The sequence below is a fragment of the Dermacentor variabilis genome, chromosome 8 (assembly GCF_050947875.1).
Source record: "Dermacentor variabilis isolate Ectoservices chromosome 8, ASM5094787v1, whole genome shotgun sequence".
Lineage (NCBI taxonomy): Eukaryota > Metazoa > Arthropoda > Arachnida > Ixodida > Ixodidae > Dermacentor > Dermacentor variabilis.
The window spans coordinates 3,190,836-3,218,810 of NC_134575.1; the positions used below are offsets into that span (position 1 = coordinate 3,190,836).

The following is a 27,975-nucleotide window of genomic DNA, read 5'->3' on the forward strand; positions in this document are numbered from 1 at the left end:
TCCACTGCAGGACAAAGGTCACTCCCTGCGATCTCCATTACCCTGTCCTGCGCCAACTGATTCCAACGAGCGCCTGCGAATTTCCTAATTTCATTGCTCCACCTAGTCTTCTGCTGTCCTCGACTGCATTTCCCTTCTCTTGGTACCCATTCTGTAACCCTAACGGCCCGACGGTTATCTAACCGGCACATTACATCACCTGCCAAGCTCCATTTTTTTCTCTCGATGTCATTTAGAATATCGACTATGCCCGTTTGCTCTCTCATCCAAACCGCTCTCTTTCTGTCTCTTAACGTTATGCCTCGCAATCTTCGTTCCATCACTGTTTGAGCGGTCGTTAAAGGGAAGCTGAAACGGTTTTCAATTTCCATGAATTGCTGGGATTGGGAAGAACAGACCTAATCATTTATGGTTCCGAATTTTTTTTCTTCGTTTTGTTAATATAAGGGGCGGAAATCACTTTCCAAATCACCCCCCAAACACGCCCCCATCGCTTCCCAGAGCGCTAAAACTGCCTAATATCTTTATGTCAACACTAGCATGGAGCACGCATACCGATTCTTGATTGAGCCACAATCGCAAAGTCGTCGAACCATAGTATGAATATTGCACATATAATACCTCTGGCCATCTCTGGATGTGTATGATAAGCAACTTCCATGACTGTACCTCGCAGCACTGCATGTGCGCGCTTTGAAACGCGGCACTTATGTTCGCGATCGTGTATCAACACTCAAAAAACCACGGGACTTTAGACAAGCAGCGGCAAGGTGCTTGACATCGCGGAATTGCACCCGTGTTTACAATCTAATGAGAAGTTAGTGCTTCGGCATTCTTCCAGCAGCAAGTTCCCGGTGACACTTTAGCGCATTTTTTCTCCCGTCATTGGAACGTGCAGCTACATGAAAAAAACAACAACATACGTACCAGCTAAGATTTCCAACGCGCGAGAAGGTGCACACATCGCTTTCGCTTTTGGCACACTCAACATCGTCGTTGCCGCCATCGTTTTCCGTATCGGCTGTCGGTTCGAACATGTACGGCGAAAATACAAGCTGTCCGAGACGGCGAGAACGTTCCATAATGCTTACAACTCAGCTATGAAGCCAGAACAGAACAGCGTGCTTACGCTCTGAAATGGCGGCGCCGACCGGCGACTGCCGCGATTGACGCCACAGCTGCCCCGACCAACCACGGGCAACAGCGGCGTTCTCGCGATGCCCTGAGGCACTTGTGCGCGTTTTCTTGAAAAAACAGCCGCTTGCGTTTGTTTCCGCCCTTCTTGAACCAGATATTATTGTTCAGGGGACTCAAAACTGTAGAATGCCGCAGAGAACTCATTTTTTTCGAAAAGTGTTTCAGCTTCCCTTTAACTTGTTCTCAAGCTTCGTTGTCAGTCTCCAAGTCTCTGCCCCATATGTCAGCATTGGTAAAATGCACTGATTGTACACCTTCCTTTTCAATGATAATGGTAAGCTTCCAGTCAGGAGCTGGTAATGTCTGCCGTATGTGATCTAACGCACTTTTTTTCTTCTATGAATTTCCTTCTCATGATCAGGGTTCCCTGTGATTAATTGACCTAGGTAAACGTACTCCTTCACAGACTCTAGCTTGTCAAGCAGGCTAGGTGACTGTTTTTCACCATCCCATTTCAAAGGGAATGCCATTTTGTCATCATCATCATCATCATCATCATCATCATCATCATCATCATCATCATCATCATCTTTAACATCATACCATGCCATTTTACATGCGATGTGACATGCACATAGGCCGTGGATATACAGTCGCCGACCGTTTATTCAGACCTCACGGGGACTGCGGAAATGTCCGAATAAACAGGTGTCTGAAAAAGCAGATTAAAAAAAAAAATGAAATCATTTATTTCCACGCACTTTATTCGGGCTCGGCAGTAGGCTTGAAGAAATCGTGAATGCGTCGTTGCACGCTGTTCCGTTTACGCGCAATCAGATAAGCCTGAATCTCGGAGAGGGTCGTACGATCACTATAGGCGGCTGAAAGGACAGTCACTGTTTGTGCACGCTCCGCATGCGACGGCAGCGTAGCACATGGTGCATCATCTTCCGACTCGGAGTCATCATCCGGCGGTGCAGCAGAAACCTGACGAATGATCTCGCCGTCGTCGAGTTCTGCACATGTCAGTACAGCAGTGTCAGCACCTGTGAAACTGTCAAATGAGCCGGTGTCTGGAATCGCAATGCAACCACTGCGCAGGTCTCGGCAGAACATTTTCCGCGTCAGTAGGGAGCACATAGGAAGGCGACAAATCTTTGGCCTCCCGGCACCCGCTTGCCGGCATTCCCCAGCGAAGTGTGCGCGGGCACTGTTGGTGCCATTAGACACATGACGCGATGTTTCCGTATGCCGCGTTGGATCACCGAAACCTCGACACACCACACAAAGCAAACACCACTGTGCCGACACCAGTCGCACAAACGAAAAACGTGGCCTGCTCGCAGCGTCATGCGCGAAGAAACAAATCAGCTGCTGGATTGTCTTGACATGGCTTAGTAAGCTGAAACTGGAACTGCTGTAGAGCCACTCTATCGAACCAGGCAGAAACGATGATGATGAGCGGGGATTTCCAGTAGTGCCACTTCGTGGGGCAGCAAGGAGGCTCTGTTCAAAACAAAAATGGCGTTCAGCAAGTTGAACTATGCGCCGGTCATAGTCTGTGCATGATGCTATCGATCGAGTTGGCTCAAGGAGTGTCCGAAAAATCAGACAGACTTGTCCGAACTTTCGGCAGTTGTTATACATTATGGTCTATGGGGAGAATGGCGGTACCGCGAAGCTGACCGAATAATCGGGCATGTCCGAATTTTTGGAGTCCGGAAAATCGGTCGGCGACTGTTGGGATGACAGCAACGCTCCTCTTATCTACACAAGGCAGGCTGGCGGAATTTTTCGATAGCTTTGACGTCGAATTCCGCCAGCCTGCCATATGTAAATAAGAGGAGCATTGCTGTCACCCCATAAATCCACGGCTTTATTGCACCGTTTAAAGAAATTGGGTCAGTGTGTGAAAGTTAGGGTTGCGTTTTCAGCTACTACAAAATTGCAGCGTCTGTGCAGACTAACCAGATCAGGCCTGTCTGACAAGCGTACATGCAAAAAGAAACACCAGGAACCGTTTGTTGAATGCGCAAGAGCAATTGTTTACAACCTTCCTTTAAAGTGTGGGAAAAATTATGTGGGGCAAAGCGTAAGGTGGCCCCAACGAGCGTTTAAAGGAACACCGGTATAACGCAGCAGAAAAGCGGCGTGGGTTCCTTGACGCTCACTGCAGGCAGTACAAGTGCGCTGTTGCCGGGGAGGATGATGGTGACCACTCGACGTGTGCTCCAGCATACAGAGCCTGCTCCGCTGTGGGAAGAGCCCGAGGAAGATTAACTCGCGGAATTATTGAAGCAGGAATGATTGATAGACTTGGGGATAACTGTGTGTCAAAACCTTCAATTGCCCTTTCCCGTAAAGAGTTAGCTTACCTGCGCAATGGTGTGTAAGGAATTTTTGCAAACAGCGCATGTATGATGTACGTGGAAAAGTTGTATATATGTATGGGTCCCTTGCTCGAAATAAAGATAGTTGCAAGTTAGCACTTGTGTGTGTCAGGTCTTCTTTTCGTCCCTGTCTTTTCACGTGTTATAAGCCTCATGTTGTGTGTAAAGTCATACTTTATTAATTTTCTGACGCATTTTACTTTGAAAAATTAATTTAGTCAAATAATGCACTTGCACCAGGTGGAGGGCCTTCAAAAATGAGGATGATCCTGCATTTCCGCACACATGTGTGCGTGGAGGACATACGTTGCTTGTCGTGTTGGTGCTTGTGGAACGTCGTCTAACGTCAGTTGGGGCAGTAGTACTTGTTGAACGTCGGACACGGCTTCACTGTAAATCCACTTCATAGGATGGAATGTTTTCAACTGTTTTCTCCTTTCTTGCCTCATGTCAAGGGAACCAGCAACCGCTACTCTCCGCCCCCCTGCATATCTCTGACTTATGTCTCCCTCCTCCTCTTTCTCTTTTTTTCTTTTCGTTTCCTTTTTTTCTTTTTCCACTGGCCTCCACCTTTCTTTAGCCCTGCATCATTGCCAATAAGGCATCTGTAAATCTACCAAAGCGGGGAGAAAGAGTCGATCACTGTCACAACTGACCGTTTGGTTTGATGTACATATCTGAGAACGACTGGGCACCCGATCTGCTGTCTTCACTATTAGTGCCAAACTGCCATTTTCTTGCAAACCCTGAAGATTGGTCTACCGGCCAAAGCTATCGAAAGTAAACACTTGATCTGTTTACCTTGTAGCATTGCTCAAGTTTTTTATGACAAACGGTCATCCCTCTCACCCATGCCCTTTTTTTTACTGGCTGACTGTGACAAAAATTCTTCACAGCCCAAGGTTCCTTGCAGACTTCACTGGCCTAGCATTGAAGCTGCCCTTGACTAAGAGCATGAATAAAACAACATTTATTTATTGTTTAATTTTTTACAAGTGTTCCCTCTTTCTCTTTCTAGACTCAGCATCCAGCTTCTTTACCGCCAACACCGCGGTACATTGATGATCCCAAAAAGAAACGACTACCACCCAAGCCTGCGCTGAAGATCACGAAGGCTGCCAGTGGTGAGAAAGGCACGGTTAAGTTTTTACTTTTCTCTGGGAGGGGTGAGGGGCATTCACCGACCTATGTTCTGGTCTGTTCCCTTCGATTTGTTCCTTTTTGTAATTTAGCTGTGACACCTGGCCACTATTTTGTTGCCTAAAAGGAGGCTGGACATTGTTGAAAACATTGTTGTATGTTGGTATTAGAATTTTCAAAACAAGAAAAAATGTTTGCCTTTGTTGCCCAGTGCCAAAGATTCTTTTTCTGATTGCACAATTGCCATTTGTTTAGTTGAAAGACTGAAGGAGCCAGACTGGGAAATTGTGAAGTAACGAGTATCATTCTTTTCTCATATTCTTCTGCTTGAGTTGTATTCTTTTCCCTTTTTGGCTTCATTGCTGCCTCCTCTTGACCCGATCAAAGCGCCAGGAATTCGCATTGAGTTCAAAGCATCAACACATTACATTCAGTTGAATTTGTGGGGTGTGCAGACTGGCACTCTGGCAATTGCCACCCACCGTGGTGGCGCTTATAATAGGGCACTGGTGATGCCTGCCATGCATTGAGAATGGACAGACAAGCTTACCTTGTGTGCTGTTAACACTAGGTTAAGTGCTTGCATACCTGCTGTCTGGCAGGCTTGAGAGAGTGGTTGCACCATTCTTAGGCTCGTTAAGACGTCGAAGACGGCACCAATAAGCTTAGAACACTGCAGAAAGGAGAGGCAACAGGGACACTGTTTTCTTGTTGCCCTTGTCTTTTATTTTTTTGTTTGCATTGCCTTTAGTGCAATGCTTCACCAGCTTTTCCAAAACTGATTGCCTCAATCAGCTGCTTGGAATCTCGTCTGTGAACATTGGGTCCAGGCACTTTCTCGCCAGGAAGCTGCATTGGCTGTCTTGACCAGACCAGCAATGCTCTATTCTTAAGTCGTTGCAGCTCCACGCTTAGCGTAGCAGCTGTTACGTTGGGTATGGCCAGCCAAGCTCTTCACAATTGTGGCTCGACGCGGGGAGGTACCTGGACTGCTCATAAAGAACAGCCTGTCACAAATGTGCCCACAGCAGACGCCGCCGCAACTATTCGCAAAGTGCCGCCGGCCAAGAAAGCTGTGGTGGTCAAGAAGGAAGTAGCCGAGCCGAAGCCACCAACCGCGGAGGACATGGAAAAGGTTCTGGAGCAGTGGCAGATGTTCCTAGACAATCAGGGCGGGAATGGTGGCGACAAGGAGGACAGCAAGGAGCAGGTTCGGCGACGGCTGCCCTATCACGCGCAGCGGCCCCTACGCCACGCCTGTCTCTGCCGACTGGGCACCTGCCGTTACGACAAGCTTGCGGCGACCTACAAGGAGCGACTGCACGCGGACTTTGGTCGCCTCGAGTCGACTCAGCAGCTGCGTGAGCTGCTGGGGCGCATGTACACGAAAGGCAAGGCTAAGCGGGAGCGGAACAAGAGGGCCAGCAAGGAGGACTCTTCCGCTGCCGCTGCCCGGAAAGGCAGATGCAAGTGGGTGTACTGGCTGCCTGCGTCAGGCACAGCACAGCTACGGCGCAAGGTCTGCAAGGCAGCCTTCATGGCCGTGCACGGCATCACCGAGAAGAGGACCCGTGACGTTCAGTGTGAGTGGCTTTCTCCTCCCTCTCTTGACCCCTTCGGGTGGTGTTTCGAAAACCTAGGGTGTGCGCAGTGCAGTCCACTTTAGAGGAAGCACAGAATGGCGCTACTTTTTGTTAGGTGCGTTCAAATTTGCATGCGTGTTACAATCATGACTAATTCTACTCGAGGTCAAAAAAGAAAAGAAAAAGTTCAATGCAAGGTAGCTAGCCACACTGCCATCAGTCTGAAGAAAGCAATGCTCTGAGACATCGCAAGGTGGGTCCGTGGTGCATGGAATTCCCTCCCGCAGATGATGGTTACACAAGCCTCCAGAAGTGGGGCATTTGTAATTCTCTAACTGGAACTGCAGACTTTCTGAGGTCAGTAGACAGTGAAAAGGAGGTGTTGTCGTACTCTGATAGCCACTAGCCGCTAAGATTCTGCTGTGTGCATGCCTGTGTGCCTTTTGTGTTCCATAATATTGTGTCAGCATGGTACGCGTCGACACAGGTTTTGATAGTTGAGGTGCGAGCTAGAATCGGCATCGAGATATTTATTATTATTATTATTATTTTTTAATATTCGGACAATAATATAACTGTGTTATAATTTGTGGCACAGTAGAATCGTGCAAATACGGTAGTTTTCGAACATATTGATTGCATAGAAAAAACAACTGCTTGATGCGAGATTTGTTATGTAGACCTATGCTTAATGTAAAAAAAATTATTTCTCGTGCCTTCTTGTCAAAAGAGGGCTGTAATCAGTTTTGAAATACCGTATTTACTTGCATAATGATGGCACTCTCATAATTATTGCACCCCTGAATTTTGTCGTCAAAATCCTATATTTTTCCTTTCTGGTGTAATAATCGCACCCCGAACTTGCTACAGCGATATGTTGTGTGCCAAGTCTAGCTAATGATGAATAGCTTACCGTCTGTCGAATGCTGTCGAATGCTGTGCGAACGACTCTTCAAGACGTACCAAGCAGTCTGCACGCACCAAACATTCTTAAGCAGATGCCCCATTTCATTCCTTTCATCACTTTCCACACTTCCATGAAAAGAAAGCAACAACCGAACTTGCCTTGGCTTTATTATTTGTAGGCTTCATAATGGTTGTGGTCAACAACAACAAAAAGGTGATTTTTGATTTTCCTCGGCTGCGCTTGTGGGCACGTAACAAATCGCGAGCGGCAACGATGGTAGCCACGTTTGCACTGATACATTAGAAGTGTACCCTATTCATACGCCAACGCTTGTAACACAGCTAGGATATTTGCCCACGTGTAGCGGAAGCGTGCCATATTAGGATAGTAGTGAAGACAAATGCCACAGTTTCCGCAGCCTGCCCACCATGGGTTTCTATTTTCCTGGCAGCTAAGCGCGCCCATCTCTGTTTCTGTCCCCTCAAAGTGGTCATGGCTACATTATTGCCGCAAACTTGCCGATAGTAATGATATTATTCGTTACTGAAACGGAAGAAACTTTCAATGCGCATAATGTACTCATGAGAACAAAAAGAAATTTTGCCTGTCGCCATTTTTGTTTTGGTGTCCCGCACTGTTACAGTGACAGCCGCCTATTTGTTGACCTGTTGTCATCCTGCAGCAAATGCGGGATGAAAAAAAAATTTTTTTCTTTTCGCAGGAAATTTAATCCGCATGATGATCGCATCCCTGAATTTGCGTCAATTTTTTTTTACAAGAAAGTTTGATCATTATGCAAGTAAATATGGTACCAGTTGATGTTTCCAAATCTGCCTGTGCATTAATGTTGCCCTGCGGCAGATCTTCCTTGTGCAAGTAGGCCTCGGGACTCATCAACAACCTAGGGGTGTGTTTAATTAAGCTCTCTGTCCTACTCACTTCTGTTCAGGTGCATTCCACTGAGGGCATTCTATTCGGGGTCATGTTGAAAGTGACCTATTTCGTTGCAAAATGTTTAATGCATTTGGCACATTTCCATTTAATTACATTTCCAGTGTAATTTGCAGAAAGTGCGACCTTTTGTTTAGTTTGTATAATTTCCTTGCATGACATACCATGTTTACTCAATTGTAATGCACACTTTCTTGCCTGGAAAAATTAGCCAAACTATAATACATGTGCACGTTAGAATTTGAGTACAAAAACAAAACTTCTCGAATCGCGCTTCTCAATCTTGAAGGCCGTGTTCTGGCATACTGCCGATTCCGAAGCTCCTGGGAGAGTCATAAGTTTGTTGCCATTGGGCACCACCTATAGAGGTGGTGTCCAGATGGCTCCTTAAGTGACCTCAGAGTTTATATTCTTTTTTTATTTCTTACCTTTCTTTTTCTTTTTTTACAAGTGAGAGGAAATTGCTATTTCTCTCGTTTACCATGAAACTCCAGTCATTGTATTCTCGAAGCATGAAAATCGGGGCTTCATTATAATTGAGGTCACTGCATTTTCCATTTCTGGCCATGAAAAATCAGGTACTCACTACAATCGACAGCGTGTTAGGATTGCGTAACTGTGATATTCCTGGCCTGGATGTCCATCACTTGGCTACTCGCCAAAGCAGATGTCTAGTAGAGCATATTTTTGGCCATTTTAACAGCATGGCTATTGTACTGTGCAAAGTTAAGTGTGCCAACACCAAGCTGTATATACATCACAAGCGTATTCCATTTGGTTGTCACTTAAGGCTGCAAAGTTGGAAACTTGAAATGGTTAGCAGAAGTCAAACGAGTTCTTGCTATCATTTCTAAGGCCTGTACAGTTTGTGCCCCACTTCACGTTCTGGCTTTTTTTTATATATATAGAAGTTGATAGTATGACGGAGCTGAGAGATATATTGGAAAGAAAGGGGAGCATGTAGGCTTTTACATTTATTATTTAATTATTGCTGGAGTAGTTATATGATCTCAGTGACGCATGCACTGTGTGTTCCAGGAGCCTGTTGAGGCACAGTAATAATGAGAAAAAGAAAACTTTTGTTACACTGCTTGAGCGATGGAGTCTGTATCATTAACAGGCCCCCCACCAGGCCACATGGCAAATTTGGTTATATATTGGAAATTTTTAGGTGTCCTTTAGGGAATGTCCTACTTCAATAATTTTTCAAATTAGTTTATTATTAGCAGAAATAGAAATGATTTCAGGATGCAGGGCTTCACTGCCCAACATAAACACCCCCGCCACTTGCCCCCGTCTAGCTTCTGCAAGCAGAGTTAATTCCATGTGTTTTCCCATACTGGAGCCGGAGGATTGCGTCACGTACACGTCACGAACATCACCTTCTTCATTCTTGTTCTTCAGTTTCCTTTTTCCCCCTTGGTTAAGTGTTCTAGCTGTGTGGAGCGCTTCCACTGACGGTCTTGCACGCAAGTCCGCAAGCTGCTTCACTTGTTTTGTTTCGCTCTGGGCACAATCTTGCAAAACACATGCTTTGTTGTGTGGCTGCTATTGCGAAATGGATCCCTCAGTCCGTGCACAATAGGGGAGGCTGGCCCGGCTCATGCATCCTTACAGCGATACACTGTGTCATCGTACTTCTGGTACGGTACCAGACTAGCAGTATGATAAATCAGTTCCACATGAACACTGAGGTAGCTGCAAGCAGATTAAAGAGCATGTTCAGGCCCTGGAACACAGTAGAAAATGACCTAGTTTCGTTCTCTTGTGCGTGAGGCTGCACGACGTGGGAACAGGCAGACGAAATGGAAGTGCATCTCTCTTGCTAATGTACAAAGTAATAGAAAAGACACGCAGACATTTGGTTTGTAGGTTCTATAATATTATCTAAACCTTAATTTGTCTTGAAGCATCAAACCAAACAAGTAACTGCTGTTACCTTGAATAAATCTTAAGTCACTTGTCACTATAAGTGACGTCATAGCACTGTGAATTACATAGGCACACTTGTGCGAATGACATCGACTCTCCGGCTGGGAGCGCGGCCATGCTATTTCACTACCGAGTATTAGGGTGCGAGTTTGATTCTCGGTAGCAGTGGCTGCATTCCAATGTATGTCATATACAAAAGTGTTCTGGCATGGCGCTTTGGGTTCACATGTTAACCCCTTCTGTGCCACACTATTATACCGAATTCTGACCGAAAATGGCCAAACTTTTTTATCGGAGAATTTTTTTTTTTTTATGAAATAGACTGCAGACAATCTTTTGTCTGCAGTGTAAAGTCATTATGCATCAAGAATTTCAACCATTACTGCAAAACTGAGGTACTGAAGTTGAACTGCACTATACCACATACAGTCTACACTTGTTACAACGCACCCATGTACAACAGACTTTCGGTTATAACGGACCATATTTTAACCTTAGTTTGCTCTATCTATTTTATTAATGCAACGATGTTCACTTTTAACGGACTGCGCTACAACAGACTTATCGTCTACAGCGGGTGAAATCAGCAGCAACATTTGTCAAAATTAGGCGTACAAAACGGAATTTTGCCGTGTCAACACAGGCTGACAGCTGACTTGCGAGGGTCAGCCGACAATCACGTCTCAATATAGCGCGCGCGCGAGGGAGGAAGGCTGGATGGAAGCGCACAATCTTCTTCCGGCAAGGGGTGAGGGGATGCGAGGGAAAGGGCGGGGTTCTGCACCAGCGGCTGCTGCTTAAAGGGCACCTGTGAAACGGTTTGGACAAATTTTGTAGACGTGTAGGGTGCAGCTTAAGTAGAACATTCGCACCACAATTTAAGTGAAGCATTACGTATTAATAGAGCTACAAGCGATTACAGGTTGCCCTCCTCCCTAGCCATGTTTTTCCTCCTCAACTTGTTCGCCGAGTGATCGGGGCTAAGCTCCGCCTTCACTGGTTCTGCGTCATGATGCGATGTCACATCATCCACTTCCGGTTGTTTTGGAGCCCGTGCGAAACCTCTCCACTAGCTGCTTGGCCGTCGACCCCAAGCGAGAGCTATCGAAGCAGCATGCATTGCGAGCATTGTGCTGCAGCACCGAACGTGTCTGGTGTTCCGGTAACCACACACTAGCTTAACGTTTCGATGGAACGGTGGAGGCATAAACTCAAGCTGATGAAGGAACTTTAGCCTAGACGTACGTGAGCTGCCTGATCGGTCTCCACTGTCCAGCCACCCAGTGGCACAGAGCTTAACCAGCCAAAGAAAAAGCTAATATTGCTCTAACCAAACGTAAAACATTTTAAACATTTACAAAAACAATGTGTTAACGATTATACTCCTGCGAAAAATTTACACCAGCATCAAAGAATACATTTTGTTACTGCTACTGTGTCTGGTTGAGGTCTCTGCCACCAGGTGGCTGCATCGTACAGACCATTCACATTTGCACTTCTGTTCATCCCATGAAACGACATGCAAGGTGACATGGCTAGGCCCTATCCCCTTGTGCTTGCGTTTACCCTAATACCGGACTCGCAAAACGCTATTGCATTAGTAATCTTCCAGTGTAAAGTGACGGCCGCAAACGCAAAAATCCTGGTGCCGATCGGATAGCGGCAGTTTAATGCGCTGCAGCCAGTCCGCTCGTGTACTGGCTTGCAGAGGGACACGATGTCGCAGCTTGACATATTGCCAGTCGCTACGTTTGCAGTCCACAATGCAACAAAGTTGAATCATAGCGCTCGTGAAAAGACAGACTGACGCTGACGGCGGAGCTCTCGTCAAAGACGGAGCACGTTGTAACACAAGCAGAGGATTACTTGCTGTACTGGAAGTGCTTAAGTGTACTGAAAAATTGTTCTTGTGCATTTCCTTTATGCTACTTTCTCTTTATAAAAACAAATTACCTAACATTCTAACTATTACAAACATCATTTGTTTACCATAAAGTTGGAAAAATTATCGATCACGCGCCCTGGTCAGCCAATTGGATAGCTTGCCCCACTGACGTCATATAGGTGATTTAGGTCATATGGGTAGGGGCGGCTTAAAATTCCGCTGAGCAGTGTGCCGAGATCAGCAGTGCTGTGCATTTTTAAAACCTTATAATAAATTACACGCTTCACGTGGAACACTTAGATGTGTCAATTAATGATCAGAAGGACCTACTCTAACGACTCAGTACGTTTGTAGAAAATCGCCAAATCATTTAAGGGTCCCTTTAAGGCGCGGCCGCATGGGCACCATATCTTGAAAGCGATCTGCGTTGTGGACAAAGTGCGCCCAGTGCCGGTAGCTTCGTATGGGCTGTGCTTTTGACGTTTAGTTCGCGTTGAAGCGAGAGACGGCACGAAGGTCAATTCGCTCACTGCTGCTACCGCGCTTCCCCACTCCATTTTGACAGCAACTTTCCGCAATAATCGAGCAACATGTGTTCATGTTTACCTGTGCGTGTGTGACACCGTGCTTGTTTATTTAGTTAGTAAGTGAATGTTTACAACGTTATACGGCCGATAAAACTACTATCCTTACTTTACATGGCTGTCTACTAATTTGCTATCCCAATCGATGCTTCGCCTCTTGGGTGAAACTATAACTTTTTTTTTATTTGGACATTCATCACTCCCTCTTTGCAATAACGCTGTTACACATCGCAAACAAAGTTTCAGAAGCGAGGTGTATCGAATTCTATGGACTTCAGATGAAACGGACATTTTTGTTGGATTATCTGGGTCCATTGTAATGAGAGTTGACTGTACTGTGCAATACTCACTCTCAGAAGATGAGTTGAGTGTCTTGAGAATCTCGGTGTCTTCGTCACTCAAAGAGCACTAGTCTTCATCTTTGGAAGCACTCAATTCATCGCTGAAGTCAGCACTTCTTTTTCGCGAAGAAGCTAACAGAGCTCGAGCTGCCGGCAATGCCATTTTTAGAGACCCTATTTGCCAATGTGCTTTACTTCCTTTGCCAGAATAAATTCGCTGCTGCTTGTACTGCCCCATGGATTGTATGCTGCCGTCTACCGGTAGCATAACAGAGCATTCAGACTAAACGAGCTCGTTCGTGGCATTGCTAAAAAATGACAAGTACCGTCAATGAGCATAGCTTATTCATAACCATTTTTACCAAAAACACACAGTCTAACCCAGCTCATCCAAAGCACTGAAGTGGTTAAAACTCTTGAGACAGCCTTTCTTAAGCATCATGCTAGAACGAGCACAATGCTTTTCAAAAAATATATTACTGAAGAAATTTTCGAATATTAGCTGAGGTATACCGAGTGCAAGGTTTATTTTTCCTGTTTCCTCTTCGGCAGGAGGAGCGCCAACACCTTGCCTATCACTGATTCTTTTTTCTTCTGTACAGTGCTGTACTTACCATAACCTTTCAAGGCTGGCATCTGACAAAGCTGCCCAAGGGCGACAAAGTGTTGATAGGACGGGTGACAGCATGTTAACAACTGTCACTTCCCCATCTTCTAGAAAAGTCTGGAAGTCTGTGCATGTGCGGGTCTAATGGCTGGTGTCGGTTGGAAATTGTGTTTCTTTCAATGTCATTGCTGACGTTGCCTAAGGTAGAAAAAGAGTGAGGGTTTCGAGAACTGCAGTGTTATTTATTACACAATATTGTAGGCTTCCTCTTGTGCAAACGTCACAATAACATCGGAATAATATTTTGATCAAATGTTTGTGGTAGCCTTTTCTGCAGATTAGGAGCATTTTCTTATCACAGTCAAAAATTGTTTCATGGGCTTTTTTAAAATATAATAAACTTAAGGTGGTCAAAATTCAGGCATTTGTAGTCACGGTAACAATATGGAAGGCTGGTGTGAAGAAATTTGCAGGTTGAATAGCTGGTGTGGGGTGCGACTGAAGGTGGCACAGGCTCTGTGCTTTTGCCAGCAGACTGCCAGTTGCTCGGTTGCCGCTGATGATAACACTTGCTTTCCTATGTACTGTTTCCTCACGCAAGTGCTGTGGATGAGGCTGAGGGCCAAGCGTGGACACACCCCCACTGGCGATGAATCTGACATCGAGCGAGAGGAGTTGATGCCAGGCACTTACACGGACGTCGACGATGAGGATGAGGTTGACGAATCTGTCGAGAAGCCAGTTCTGAAGCAAGCTTGCAAACCTCGCAGAGGGCTCAAAATACTCAGAGTATCCGAGAGTGAGGATAGTGAGGCTGCAGACGATGTTGCCGGCGTCAAGCGCAAAAGTGACGTCACATTGATGGCAGAAAACGGCCCAAAGAAGGCAGGAAGTAAAGTGGTAGTCGTGAAGCCACCTTTGTTGGATTCAAACATCAAAACCAATAAACAGAGCACCAAAGCTAGTCAAGATGATGATGAAACAGAAGTGGAGGGAGATGACGAAGCAGAGGATGAGGACGTGCCTTACCTTGACATTAGCGGGTTTGAGCCCATATGTACATTGGAAGAGGACAGCGAAAACCTGGTCCTCTCTCTACCTCGAGGTGAGTGCCGAGCATTGTCTCCTCTTATTCATGCGAAAGTATTATATGTCTCATTAGGCAGAAAAGGCCGCTACGAGGGCTACCAAAATATCAGTGTGATGTCATGTATGACATCCATAGTAAACAGAAGACAGTAAATGGTACAACAATGTTAATTAGGGCTAATCTTATGTAATAAATGTGAATTAATGTAAATTAGAGTGAAGTAAAGTGAACTAAGGTTGGAACAAGTTAGAGTAAGGTGACTTAAGCTGGAAAAGTGATTTAAGGTTAAGTAAAGTGAATGAAGGTGAGCTAAAGTGGATTAAGGTTGGTACATATTAGAGCAAGGTGGATTAAGCTCGGTTAACGTTGGTACAAATTGGAGCAAGGTGAATTAAGGTAGAGTTGTGAAGGACGTGAAAATGTATGACATCACATATCATGGACGTAATCAATTATTTGGAGAAGTCATAATGCTTTCGATTCAAAACACGTAGGGATACTTAAGTGACTGTCAATTTTTGTGACCATTGGTGTGGAAAGTGGGGCCGTGCCCTGTCGATTGTCAGCTGTGTACAGTACACTTCCATTAATTTGACTCCAATCAGTTGAAATTTTTTTTGTTAATTTAGTCCCAAGCAAAGGTGTACATAAGATGTAGTAGTTCTGCAGAAACCCACAAGGTGGAGGGAAATAACTAATAAAGGGAAAATCAGACATCCACCTGTTCGTAGCAATCGCTACAAAGGAAACCAATACGGGTTCCTCGAAAGAAAAGCCTCACAGTTGAAGAAAAATTCGTCCTGGTCCGGGACTCAAACCCGGGACCACCGCCGTTCTGGGGCAGCCGCTCTACCATCTGAGCTAACCAGGCGGCTAGTAGATGGCAGAGCGAAGTCGAATTTGTCAACAACTTGAAGCAAAGGCAAGAGATTGACGTAGTAGTTCTGCAGAAATCCGCAAGGTGGAGAGAAGTAATTAAGGGAAAATCCGACATAAAGGGAAAATCAGAACGGGTGGATGTCTGATTTTCCCTTAATTACTTCTCTCCACCTTGTGGGTTTCTGCAGAACTACTACGTCAATCTCTTGCCTTTGCTTCGAGTTGTTGACAAATTCGACTTCGCTCTGCCATCTGCTAGCTGCCTGGTTAGCTCAGATGGTAGAGTGGCTGTCCCGGAAAGGCGGTGGTCCCGGGTTCGAGTCCCAGACCAGGATGAATTTTTCTTCAACTGTGAGGCTTTTCTTTCGAGGAACCCATATGGGTTTCCTTTGTAGCGATTGCTACGAAAGGGTGGATGTCTGATTTTCCCTTTATTAACTCGTACATATGCATGGGTCAAAACATTTGTTATTTCAATTATAAAATTGGCCTTCGCCAGATAATTCAAACTTGATTGGTCAGCACACATGCGCCTGTCCCCCAATAACAATCCCAATAGTGGGAGCATCTCTCGGCGGTGTTTAGGGGACAGTGAATGCGTCGAACACACGCTGTCTCCCGCCAGAAACGTCTGTTTTGGGCCTGCGCCAGGAAGATTTTCAAACAAAAACAGTAGCTAACAATGACTTATTATTGCATTTACACAATTCTAATACATGCCTATTTTTCTTTATAATAAAATTGGTCTGAAATGTGCCTGCACAATGCAATCAAATATGAAATCAAAACGACGTTCACAACAGTCTACTGCCAGATCCAGCCTAGCCTTTGCCATCACACGATGGCAACAGATGAAGTTCTCACCTATCATGACAGGGATGACGTGCTGCTGTCAGTCTTCGGTTACGAAAGCCTATTAAAAAGATAAGTTTATTTTACATGCTAAGCTAGTGGCAACTGATCACGTCACATGCTTTTTGGCATAGCGGAAAATTGCATGCACTGCAGGATGAACTAGTGAAGTTGTCGGACTACATAGGTGCGGGCCACCAATCTGTTTGGTATGATTCTTGCGGAGTCATTTGATAAATGCAGAACATCGAACGTGCAAAAGACTGTATGGAGTGAATGTTGTGGTTCATATAGACAGCAACAAAGTGCGGTCAGGAAGGAATGACGACGGACATTAAGTGTAAATAAATTTCCATTCCGCGAAACTAAATTGTGTTGGTTTCAAATTTTCCCCAATTTTGTTTTGCACTAAAAAATCAGGTGCATTTTAGTTTTCTACTTTGAATTCATAAAAGAGTTAATGTGTGTTTTATTCAGGGGCATGTTAGAATTGGGCGAATACTGCTGAATGAATCCGTAGTGCATTTCAGCGTTTATTCTGCCTATTGTTTAATTCGACCTGATGGATAATTAGATCAGTTTTGTTAGTCCCGCCAGGGTTGAATTAACAGAAGTCGACTGTACTGTAGTATCGCTTGCAGATTAGGGATGCAGTTTGCCACAAATGCTCACTGTACATGGGGCCTGTAAAAAAGCTGAGTTGATGCAAAGCCTAGGCACATGGCCTTCAATTCAAAGATTTAATCTGTAATAGCTTTTGCAACCTACACAGTGATGCATTAAATTCGAAGTGCCATGCCTTAACAGAGCAGAAATTTTCATTTGTCATGGAACTTCTATTGTGAGGTTTTGGGACTGGCTGCATTGGGTGCTAAACAAGCAAAAACTGCTGGTAGGTACACTTCTACATTGTGTAGTCGTTTGCATTGCCAAGCTGGGAAAGCAGAAGCTTTGTGTTGTCAGTGTAAGCCTGTCTCTACAGAAGGGCAGTGTGCCATTTTTTATTTCCCGTGAAAGGGAAACTATCCCAAAAGTGGTGATAATTAAGAGTTGGGTGAGGACCCTACTGCGGTGAGTTCAGGTAATGCGAGCTGTATCGAGATGTGGTGATTCACCTTTTGCCTTACTTGCTGACCAGTAGTGAACAAAGAGGCAGTTTTTCATATTGTTTGCATTCATGGGTTGACAATTTGAGACTACAGTAGCCGACCGATAGTGTGGACATGCTCAATAATTGGGCAGCTTTATGGCGTCACCATTAGCCCCATAAACCTAACGAATATGGAAGACTAAAATCTTACAGCGCACTATTCCATAATTTGAGCTCTGCCTGTGTGTTAATTTGGCCATCAAGCAGAGCAGCTGTAGCAATATTTTGGCTTTGATGTGTGGCCGGCATGGTCATCTGCAATGTCGCTGATGTCTTCTTGAAACTAACTAAGCCTAGTCGATCCAGCTGTCGCCAACTACAGCTGCATGTTTCAGCATATGCACTTAAGGAATCCAAAAGCAAGAACTTATATGGAAGTACTAGTATCATACCTGTTAATTCACTGCTGTCAGTTGTGCTGATGAAAATACTACTTTTTGTCCACAAGGCTAGGACAAATGATGTGATAGAAGAATTAACACAAGTTGCCAGTTTTTTGCGTGACATCTTGCTTATTTACAAGTGCTGAATGCGATTTAAGCTGTTCGAGCAGAAAACTACACAAAAGCCAATAGGTGAATTCGATCATGTAAGATACAGTTCATAGTTTGTCTTTCTTCTTTCAGTGGTTTTTGCTCAAGTCGTCACAGTATCAGTAAATTTCACCTGGTGCTGTTAGCTTCATGATTTTTAATCATTAAACAAGCCACACTGTTCAACAAGTAATTCTAGCTTTATTAAACGTTTTGGTTAAACAGCACAACAGACAGACCACAATGATCTACCATGAACTGAATCCAACCTGCAGAAACATTGGTTCTGCTGGATTTAAGCGTTGCTTTCAGTTTGGCCTCTGTGTGCACATTTTTTCCCCTCTTAGGTCGAAATATGAGGGAGTTTGTAATGTGTTTAGGCTTAGCAGTGTCTGAAAATTCACTTTCTCGGTTTTCTACAATGGCTGCCTTTATAAGCCTTAAAGAAAATCTTGCTTCAGCATGCATGGGAAGAGAAAAAATAAGTGCACAGATACTGTTGTGTTGTTGACACTGGCTATTGTTGCAACTAGCTCCTACGGCGATGGCAGTCCCTTGTCAACAGTTTCTAGCTGTAAAAATAATGCCACTTTGGTTAACCTAATGCGACTCAGCCATGTAAACCAAAGCCGCTGCTTGATGTAAAGATACAACTTCAAAGCATGTAGACTTCAGTGTTTCAGGTTGATTATATGACTGCATGTGCACATTTTAATCAATATCGTTGAGTGACTGCAGATTGGCATAAACAGAATGGCTGGTGTCTGGATTCTGTTTCCTTTTCTTTTTGTGTTTTGTGAATTCTGTGGAGAAAGGAGGAAGTGACGAAAGCTGCCATAGTGCTTCGTAACTTGGGATTAACTGGAAACTGCTAGGCCAGGCGTTTCGCAGGCCAGGTATATTAAAAATGTTATTTGACCTGTTCGAAAGTGCACAGCCATACTTCCTTAATATAGTATTGTTTTGTCAGTCCAGCCAATCAAACTGCCTATGTTTGTCAGTTCATCTAGGTGTGGCTATTAGTTGCTCTAAGCATTTTCCAGCTGCTCTGCTAAATGTCTTATGCCACATCTGAGTGTATCTTGCCAAGTTCGTCTCCTTTTTCTTTATGATGCTTACCTTAGATGACATTTCATTTTATTACATCTCACTAGCATTTGCTCATTACTGTGCAGAAACTTTAGGTATTGTCCATGAGGAAAAGGGTAAAATTGACTTGGCAGTTTTAAATTTGTGTTGACAACCCCCTAGTTCCTTGTAGTGTTGCCTTCAGTGCCTGGTTTCCATTCCCACAATTTTTTTCTTGCAGTATGTGAGTATTTATGCTTGGCAACTTAACAGCTGGGTGTTATTCTCTTCACCATTTTTCTTTCCCTCTACCATAAGGTGTCTTCGGGGATGATGAAGAGGATGCAGGAGCAACTTGAAAGGTTTTTTTTTTGCTCATGGACTTTGACTCGTCGGCTCTCTATGAAAGGTACTGTTTCCTCTCGCGGAACACTCTGTTGCGAAAGGTCGCACCCATGGCGAGAACTTGGGCGCACCCCCTCTGTCTCCTACAAGCCGGTTGTGCCATGATACCTCAGAGCACTGAGTTTGCGACGTCACTGCTTGCCGTCGCGAGGCCGACCGTCGTAGTGCTTTGTTTTAATATTTTATATTTTCCCTCACTGTTGAACCTCTTGTACGGTACCAGATGCGACCACTCCATTCAGGAATAAATAGAGTGCTGCCTGAAAGAAGTGTTGTGGCCAGTTTTATTTTGCCCCGCCCCCTACTGTCCCTCAGCTGCCAAGTGCAGACACTCGGGGAGTTCTCCCCATGAAACTGCCACAGTCAGCTTTGAAAACGTTTTGTGATGCATAGAGGTTTGCTGACGGGAAGCCAGAATTGAATTGAAATGTTTCATTTTGTGGTTCCACACCCCACCCACACAGCTTTGATTTCAATGTTTGGTTAGCTTTAAACATTTGGATGACTCAGTAAAATGCTAGCAGAGCCTTGACTGCCATGATGTTGAGTTACTTGTCGCTCTTTAGTAAAAAGCAAGGTTGTTGGTCATCGTGGGGATGCAGATTTTGGACTGCTCATCTGCAGTTGAAAAAATGTTGCATGCCCTTTTGTCTGGCATGGAATTCGTAATGGCAAAATGGCTCCTGAAATTAGTGAGCCAGGTATAGTTTTCAGCATCACAAAAGTGATTCTTGAAGCTCACTGCCCCACGCACACATACACACGCAACAGACGTGAACATCTCTTCATGCGAAATTGACAGCTGTGGTAGAGGCATTTTCCTGGCGCTTTGTTTCACTGAGCAACTGTTTTGCTTTTGAAGTCGAGGCCATTCTTTTTTCTTCTCTCTCTATCTCTCCACCCGAACAAACAAAGCACTTGTTGAGAATGCAGGCAACGTGTCGTGGCGACATGCTGCAGTGATCGGCCGTTGACTCAGTGGCCTGAGGCATCGGCACAGAATGCAATTCTTGTTCCGTTCTCGCTCTCCCCTCCTCCCCGTTCACCTTGTCATCACGGATTCGCTGAACAGCTAGACATGGTACTTTGTTGGTTGCATTTCGCACCACTCCCAGACTGGAGTCCCATGAGCACGGTTTTTCTGCTGCTTTCGTGTGCCTTTTCCGGATTGGTGAGGTGTCAGAACGGGAGAGCCAGCGATCACTGTAGCATCTTGCTGCGACTTCGTTGCTTGTGCTTTTTGTGCTGTCATGCATGGGGTGCTTTAAGTTAAAAAATACTTTTTTTTAAGAGTGTCTCGTCTGCCTGCTGCCTCACTCTACTTGCCTTCTTGCTCTTTTGTTGCACCTTATCCGTGGGATCCCCGCATTTTTGAAACACGCAGAAGGATTACATAGCAGTGAGTTTTTGTGGTAGTGATCACGTAAATGAAGAGTTGCTCGTGGCCATTGTGTCAATTGTAAGATGGACCCACCACTGATAGCTTTCTCAGTGGCTATGATGTTCTGCTGCTGAAAGTATAGTTGCAGGTTTGACTCCCTGCCATGGCAGCTGCATTGTAAAGGGGGCCGAATGCCAAAATGCTTGTGTACCATGTTCTGGTTGCATATTGAACTGCCTGCTCAAAATTCATAGCCCCTCCACTGTGGTGTCTAGTGTGGTCCTTCTGTTGCTTTGTGATGTCAAACACGACCGATCAACCTGCCCATTCAATCACAAAAGAGCAAGGTTAGCTTATTTAAAGTTCTTCATAAGTAAACTAAATTGGATAAATAATCACACTTCGAAAATACAGTCTAGCTTGAAGAGAACTGTGAATATGACGTTTGTCTCTTTGAGCTAAGATGTGCCATTTTTATTTTCAAATTTTGGTTCCAGTTACGTGAAACACCTAGTATATGAATACATTCAATGCTCCATACTGCTTGTCACAGTGGCACATTCATTCTAGAAGGAGTGGCTGAATGGGTTCATACACTGCTGAAATTGTCTGTGCGGGCATCTACTTGGTGACCTGAGTTGTCTATAGACCAGAATTTTCAGTGCTTGTAGGCAGTCGCCATGTTTTTGTTATGATGATGGTGATGGTGAAGGGACTACGACAACAGCATGGGCAGCAACGGGCCACACCGAATTTGTGGTTGTCGGTTGTCTGCGATGGCTGGTTCCGAAAGCGCTACAGCTGTCTTGCTGTCTCTCAGTGCCAGTAATTGTGTCTTACTTAATGCAATCACATTTCAGATCACCGAACTATACCGTGCAGATAATTTAGCGAGAGCACACTGCCTCACTGTATGTGCACCGGAACGCTTTCTGCTTGACCTAATGTAGTTTTGGGTACGGGCTTACCTTCGTGGGCTTTCTGCCTGGAAAGTGGACCGAGCAGACCCGAAATAAAGACTCCAAAAGTTCGTGAACAGCACCATTATGCTGTTATTGCAGGCCTGCAGGCCTGCAGCGCGGAAAGGCAAAACGCACGCTATTGTGTAGTTTACAACAACAAAACGAATACACACTCAAGCAAGCTTGCTGGGCACAAAATCATTTCAATTTGAAAGCACAATCCTATAGCGTTGTTTGTTGGGCACCACACGAAACTTGTGCAATGAACACACTCCGCACATACACAAGCTTCTTGTGTCTCCGCGAACATTGCAGGTCTCTTGCACGAGCAGCTTCCTCTTTAGCTAGTTTTGTTGCAGCCAACGATGGCACAGTGCTTCCATGTACAAACAAATAATGTTTGTACATCCGCTCGGAAGATGCGCTAAGAACATGTCTGAGCAAACAGCTCGGTAGATGCGGCAAGACCACATCTACAAACACAACATGCACCACAAGTGCAGCCATTTTCTCCCATCTCCTGCAGTTCCCGCGGCCCTCACCAGAAGGCAGGTGCTGGCGTTGAGGGTAGTGATGCAGCTGACACTCGTGCTAATGGGCTATAAAAAGTCTGGTCTATATATATCCACAAATATATCTGGCAGAAAAACTAGGGATGCGTAACCCCGAGGAAGGGGCAAAGAAAGATTCGGTTTATGAACCTAACATTGAAACATGCCTATGTAATAAATTATACAAATCTCGGAGGCAATGTGCTGGGACTTGCGTCGTACCCACTAACCACCAGATACATGTGTCATTTGCTTAGGTGCTATTCATGGGCTGCTAATAAGAAAGGTAGGCAGTCATCAGCCTTGCAGTTTTGTCAAGATTGCTGCAGTAATTTATATACACTACTCTTTTATTACCGATTTAGCCACTGTGAAATTTCATTACTTAAATTTCGTTACTTGGCCTTTCCAGTTTTCAACTGTGGTTGTGTACAAAAATACACACATTCGTAACACCTTCATATAACAAGGATGAATATAACAAATTATCAGATCTGCACATAGCTACAATATCAGCCACATAAAAACAAATTCGTTTTTCTCGCATCTCCGAATTTCTGTCATGATAGCAGAAATGTTAGATCTTCAGCAAGAGCAATATTCAGTGACAGTGTTCAGCATGTTTGAATGATCTGACATGCACAAGAGTGCATTGTGGCATGGCAGGCAGACGGGAGGCGCTTGGGGTTCAAATCTGTGGCACCACATGATTTGTTCACATGGACCAGATCATTACTTTCTCTTTGGCAATATTAGGGTGTTAGTGTGCATATTCAGTGAAGCGAAGACATTTTAGTGTCGATTGCAACTTCTGCGTAATGTCGTTCTACTGTTAATGTTTGTACAAAGTTGGAAGCGCATATGCTCTTTGCAACTGATGGTTCTAGTGAAGAAAACCCACATTTGTGCGTGCCTTTGTTTTTATGCACTGCCATATATATCTGCCTGCTTTCAGTGAGCTATGCTGGATGTTGCTTAGTCTGCTGTCAACTTAGCCATATCTTTCTTTCTCCCCTCTGTCGCCTTGTCTTTACTAACAGGTCTGGTGCTGTCGTGGAACATGACTTTCAACACGCTCTATGCGGACATCCAGACGTACCAACTGTATGCTTACCAAGAAACTAACAGCCCCCCTGCCACGTCCCACTGGAAGAAAGTCGGCGATGTGCGAGCATTGCCACTGCCAATGGCTTGCACACTGACTCAGTTCATCGAAGGACACAAGTACCACTTTGCGGTGCGTGCTGTTGATGTTCACAACAGGCTGGGCCCATTCAGTGATCCATCCAGCATCCTACTCTAGTGAAGAAATGTCATGTTCATTCGAACTGTGACAGCCTGAGCGTGGTGGCTTCGCCGCTGGAACTAGTGTGGAAACCAGCGATTCATCTTAATTCATAGGAGCGTGGAGTGAATGTTGTAGTCTGTTATGTATGTATGTTGATTCTTGAAGCAAGTGTTGACCATTTTCGGACTGTAGACACGACCATTATTTTGTTCATCTCATGTGCGACCTCCTGGAAAACAAAGCTTGGCCATTATGGTGCGAATGGCTACTGTGTTTGTCTGGAAGTAGGGTGAATGACACTTCGAATGTGTGCATGCATACTGTTTTCCTCAGCACCTGTAGATCACTTCTATTGCTGTATTGCCCTTGTGGCTTCATTTGATCTGAAAAACTGCCCCATTGCACACATTGTGTTGGAATGTCTGGACGTGTGGACTGCACAGCTGAGCATGTTTTTATGAAAGATTGACTCAGTACTGCTCATGATTGATTACAAGTACAAGGCATTGCACAAGATGCGTCTCTTCTTCATTGCAGATCCATCCACCCACATCAATTTCCTTTCGTAATACTTGCACTAATACTTCTGGTGCAGCCATCCAGTCAAGTGCATCTCTCTGTGGTCTGATGAAAAGTGCCATTATGCTCGAGGAGAGGTCTGTCGCTTGCATATTGCAGACCTCGCTAGAGTTTCAAGCTCTCGTAGTTAGTGGCACTAGTTTTGTTCACATACACTCATTCTTTAGGCTTGAGTTCCTTCAACCTCTAGTTGAACTGAAGTTAGGAGTTTGGAGTCGAGACACCTTTATGTATAGTCGTGGTGATGGTGAAACATTTGAAGATTCACATTTGTGGCTGATTGCCAATCTCTTGAGGCTTCACTTTGTGCTTTGCAATGTTGGAACCTTTGTATGTCCCGTTAAATCTGCAGGAACAGGAAAGCTGTATAAAATGCCGTGCGTTCGTATGTTGGGAGCTGTGTTTGCCTTTTAAGAACACAGCATTGTCCCAATGTGAGCGCGGAAAAACTTAGTCGAGTGAGGCTTTTGACCATGGTTGCAGGGGCGCTATTCTACGCAGATTTGGTGCACTGTGGTTTTACATAGCACCTGACGTGTATTGGGTGTCCTATGTGCGGATTTCACATAAATAAGTGGCTTGTTGATTGCATAGGGCACACTTGGCAGTTCATTTGCATTTCTTTAATTTTTGGCTAACGATTGGCCCCAGGGAGAGCTTTTAGCCAGTGCTTTCTTTAGAGAAGGAAAAGCTGGGGAAGGTGTTCTGACTTCTGTTGTGAAAGATGTAGAGATTGTACATTGTCATAAAGGATTAACCCTGTTTTATACATACAATGCAGCAAGTGATTTACAGTTCCCAGAAGTTTCGAAATTATTTTTTTTTGTTGATGTATTTCGTTTGTTTGCATAATAGCTTATATGTTGTACCATAGTGATGCAGAGTATTATGCTGCGGAGGCTGTTACAGTTCTTGTACTGCCCCTTGTTGGATGAAAAATAAAATGTTCTCAGCATTGTAGATGGGAAAACATGTTCCAATAAATTAAACCCAACTCCACAAGATTGGCTCAGGACCTTTTGAAGACTGTATGCTGTAGCACAGTATTGTCGCACCCCTGACCGTGCAACTGGCAAATGGCTGCAGTAGCAGCATGGTCTCCTAGATCGGGTGGCATCTGCCGTGATTCCCAGGTCGTCCCACTCAGTCCCCCTCCCCCTCAAGCAGCTCAAGTGCGAGCCGCTAAGGGCTCTGTCCACCGAAGCACCAAAGCTGCATTTGAAATTGGATCTCTTGTCGGGTTTGGAAATCGGCCAAGGATCAATAGAGTGGTTGGCTTTGGGAGCCCAGGGTAAAACCATTACTGAGGCAGAACAGGGTGACATGGATTGGGCCTCATTCAAAGAGCAGAGCCAAATTGGTTTTGAAGGATGGGAACATGGATGAAAATATGTGCGTGGCTGAAGTGCACAAATATCTGTGCCTCAAAGATGTGGATGTGGAAAGGAGGAAGAGATCAAGAAAGCTTGCAGCATAGGTACAAGGGAATTGAAGGTGTCATAAAATTTTGCCATGTTGTCAAATTCTGTAATAGCAGTATTTGAGCCAATCAGGCCCCCAGAGTGCTGCTATGGCCACTTTGATTGGCTCATATTTAAATATAATTGCTAAATTTGACAATGCTCAAAATAGTACCCGATGAGTTGTCAAAAAGAAGGAAAGACTGTAAACGCACCAACTAGCCCGCCAACACATTGTGCTGAACAGTAAATTGGATCCAATATTTGCATACAAAAAAGACCATTGAGATTTACTAAGTATGGCAAGAAGAATGCTAGAGGAAATTCTGTACAATGACACAGAGGGCAATGCCTTGCTATTTGACGGCAAGCTGGTTGCCCAAGGGCGAACATACCAGAGCAAATATTCGCAATGGAATGAGGCATGTGTCTGATACGGGAAAAAACCTGGGGAAAACTCTGCGCATCCTAATGGAATGTGAACATATTCACTCAGCGAGACCTGCAAGGAACATGCACCTCTCTGAAGCGCTGGGTTTTAAAGCAGATGGAAAAGGTAGCCGGTTGGCAGTCAAGATGAACAGAAGACATTTAGAGTATTGGTGGAAAAAAAATGAGATTTCGATCTGACCAGATTTGTTACAGAAATAGGTAACGGTACAAAGGTAGATATAGAGGTATCAAAAGGGGTCCTGAACCACCCCTCGGGGTTGCTAAAAGAACTCTGTGCCCTTCCACTCTTTGAAGAAAGATGACCATCGAAACTGTGTATGTGGGCCCCTTGAAAGGACACTAAAAGCAAATACTGTTTAAATACCATTCCAGAAACCTCGTAATGCTTGTTTCATGCCAAGTTTCATACCAAGACTTAGTTTACGAGAAAATTGCATCAAAGGGTCCAAATACCTTTTTCGAAATTCAAACCTCCCGTCACCCAACCGGCGGAGTGGCTGGATGATGGGAAACTAACGTAGCGTGTTCTGAGCTTACTGTTATGGATGGAATCTCTGATCATAAACTTGTGTTTGCGACCATTAAATTTTAAAAAAAAGTAGCGGAAGCAAAGAAGGACCCTATTCTTGGGAAAGACTTCAGCCGAGCAGATGTTACAAGTATCTTGGACTATTTAGCAGTTAATTTCAACAGTTTCAGTGCTGATGATAATGTAAATGTATTGTGGTCCAGGTTCAAGTCTATATGTTTGCACTGTTTAGATCGGTTTGTGCTGCACAAGGTTAAGAGAAAAAAGAATAACTTGGATCACTCGAGATATCATTCATGTTAAAAGAAAGCTACAGTGATTAAAGCGAATGCCCCAGCACCTGGTTTCGGGCATGTCTGTCCTACTTGCCGAATTGAAAAACAAAATGAAGCAAGCAAAAGATTCTTTTCTTTGTCACAATAACGAATTATTTAAAGGAAGCGCCTAGTAAATTCTGGAGATTCCCAAGTGGTGGCCAGTCTAATTGCATATCACCGGTTGTTAACGGCTCATTTGTTACAGGTGCAAAAGAGGTGGCCGATCAATTTGATACGTATTTTCAATCTATTTTTGCACAGAATGGTTACTATTTGGCCCCTGAACCAGAGAGGGTCGACATCGTCATGAATAATCTTCATGTCTCTCAGGAAGGAGTATTAAACTAATTACTGGACCTTGATCCCAAAAAAGCAAGCAGCCCTCATAACATACCCACAGCGCTTCTTTTCCGTTATGCGAAATGGGCATCCCAGTACTTGTGTGCGATTTTTAAAGCCTCACTGTCCCAGTGTGTACTTCCTTCTGACTGGAAAATCGCTCGCGTTAAACCTGTTTTTAAGTCAAATGATCGTTCAAATCCGCCAAACTACCGTCCATTATCCCTCATTTCAACATGTCGTTAACATTTAGAGCATCTGCTCTGCAAATACATCAGCCAGTTCTTAAAAGATAAGCTATTAGCAGATGCACAGCATGGATTTCGGCGCAGACTACCTACAGTCGGACAGCTAATAACGACTTGCCACAATTTTTTTCTTGCAATCAACAATAGGGACCAGGTTGATGCAATCTTCCTGGATTTCACCAAGGATAAAGTACACCACAGTAAACTTCTTCAAAAACTTAATAACATTGGAATCAATAGCAAACTTGTTCATTTTATTAAGGCTTATCTTGACAACAGTTTTCATTATGTCCAAGTTGATAACGGCATTTCAGAAGTTCTCCCAGTCGCATCAGGTGTGCCCCTGGGCTTCGTTCTGGGACCTATCCTATTTCTTATTTATGTTAATTATATTGAAAACGTTGTCGACCAGCATATAAAAATCAAACTCTTCG

General features: G+C 44.5%; 1 protein-coding gene across 14 annotated transcripts in view; it reads left to right on the top strand.

The window, feature by feature from the left end:
• Positions 1 to 25,155, top strand: part of LOC142589528 (uncharacterized) — a 199,600-nt gene extending 174,445 nt beyond the window's left edge. For 9 of the 14 annotated variants that reach the window (XM_075700946.1, XM_075700943.1, XM_075700940.1 and 6 more), the window contains 5 exons: positions 4,546 to 4,660; positions 5,696 to 6,250; positions 14,059 to 14,562; positions 19,348 to 19,438; positions 23,369 to 23,502. In XM_075700946.1, coding sequence (XP_075557061.1) covers positions 4,546 to 4,660; positions 5,696 to 6,250; positions 14,059 to 14,562; positions 19,348 to 19,388 — 1,215 coding nt within the window. In that variant the 3' untranslated portion in view covers positions 19,389 to 19,438; positions 23,369 to 23,502. Of the gene's footprint in view, positions 1 to 4,545; positions 4,661 to 5,695; positions 6,251 to 14,058; positions 14,563 to 19,347; positions 19,439 to 23,368 lie in introns of all 14 variants that reach the window. The other 5 variants (XM_075700941.1, XM_075700942.1, XM_075700939.1 and 2 more) reach the window with 5 other exon arrangements.
• Positions 25,156 to 27,975: the final 2,820 nt, after the last annotated feature.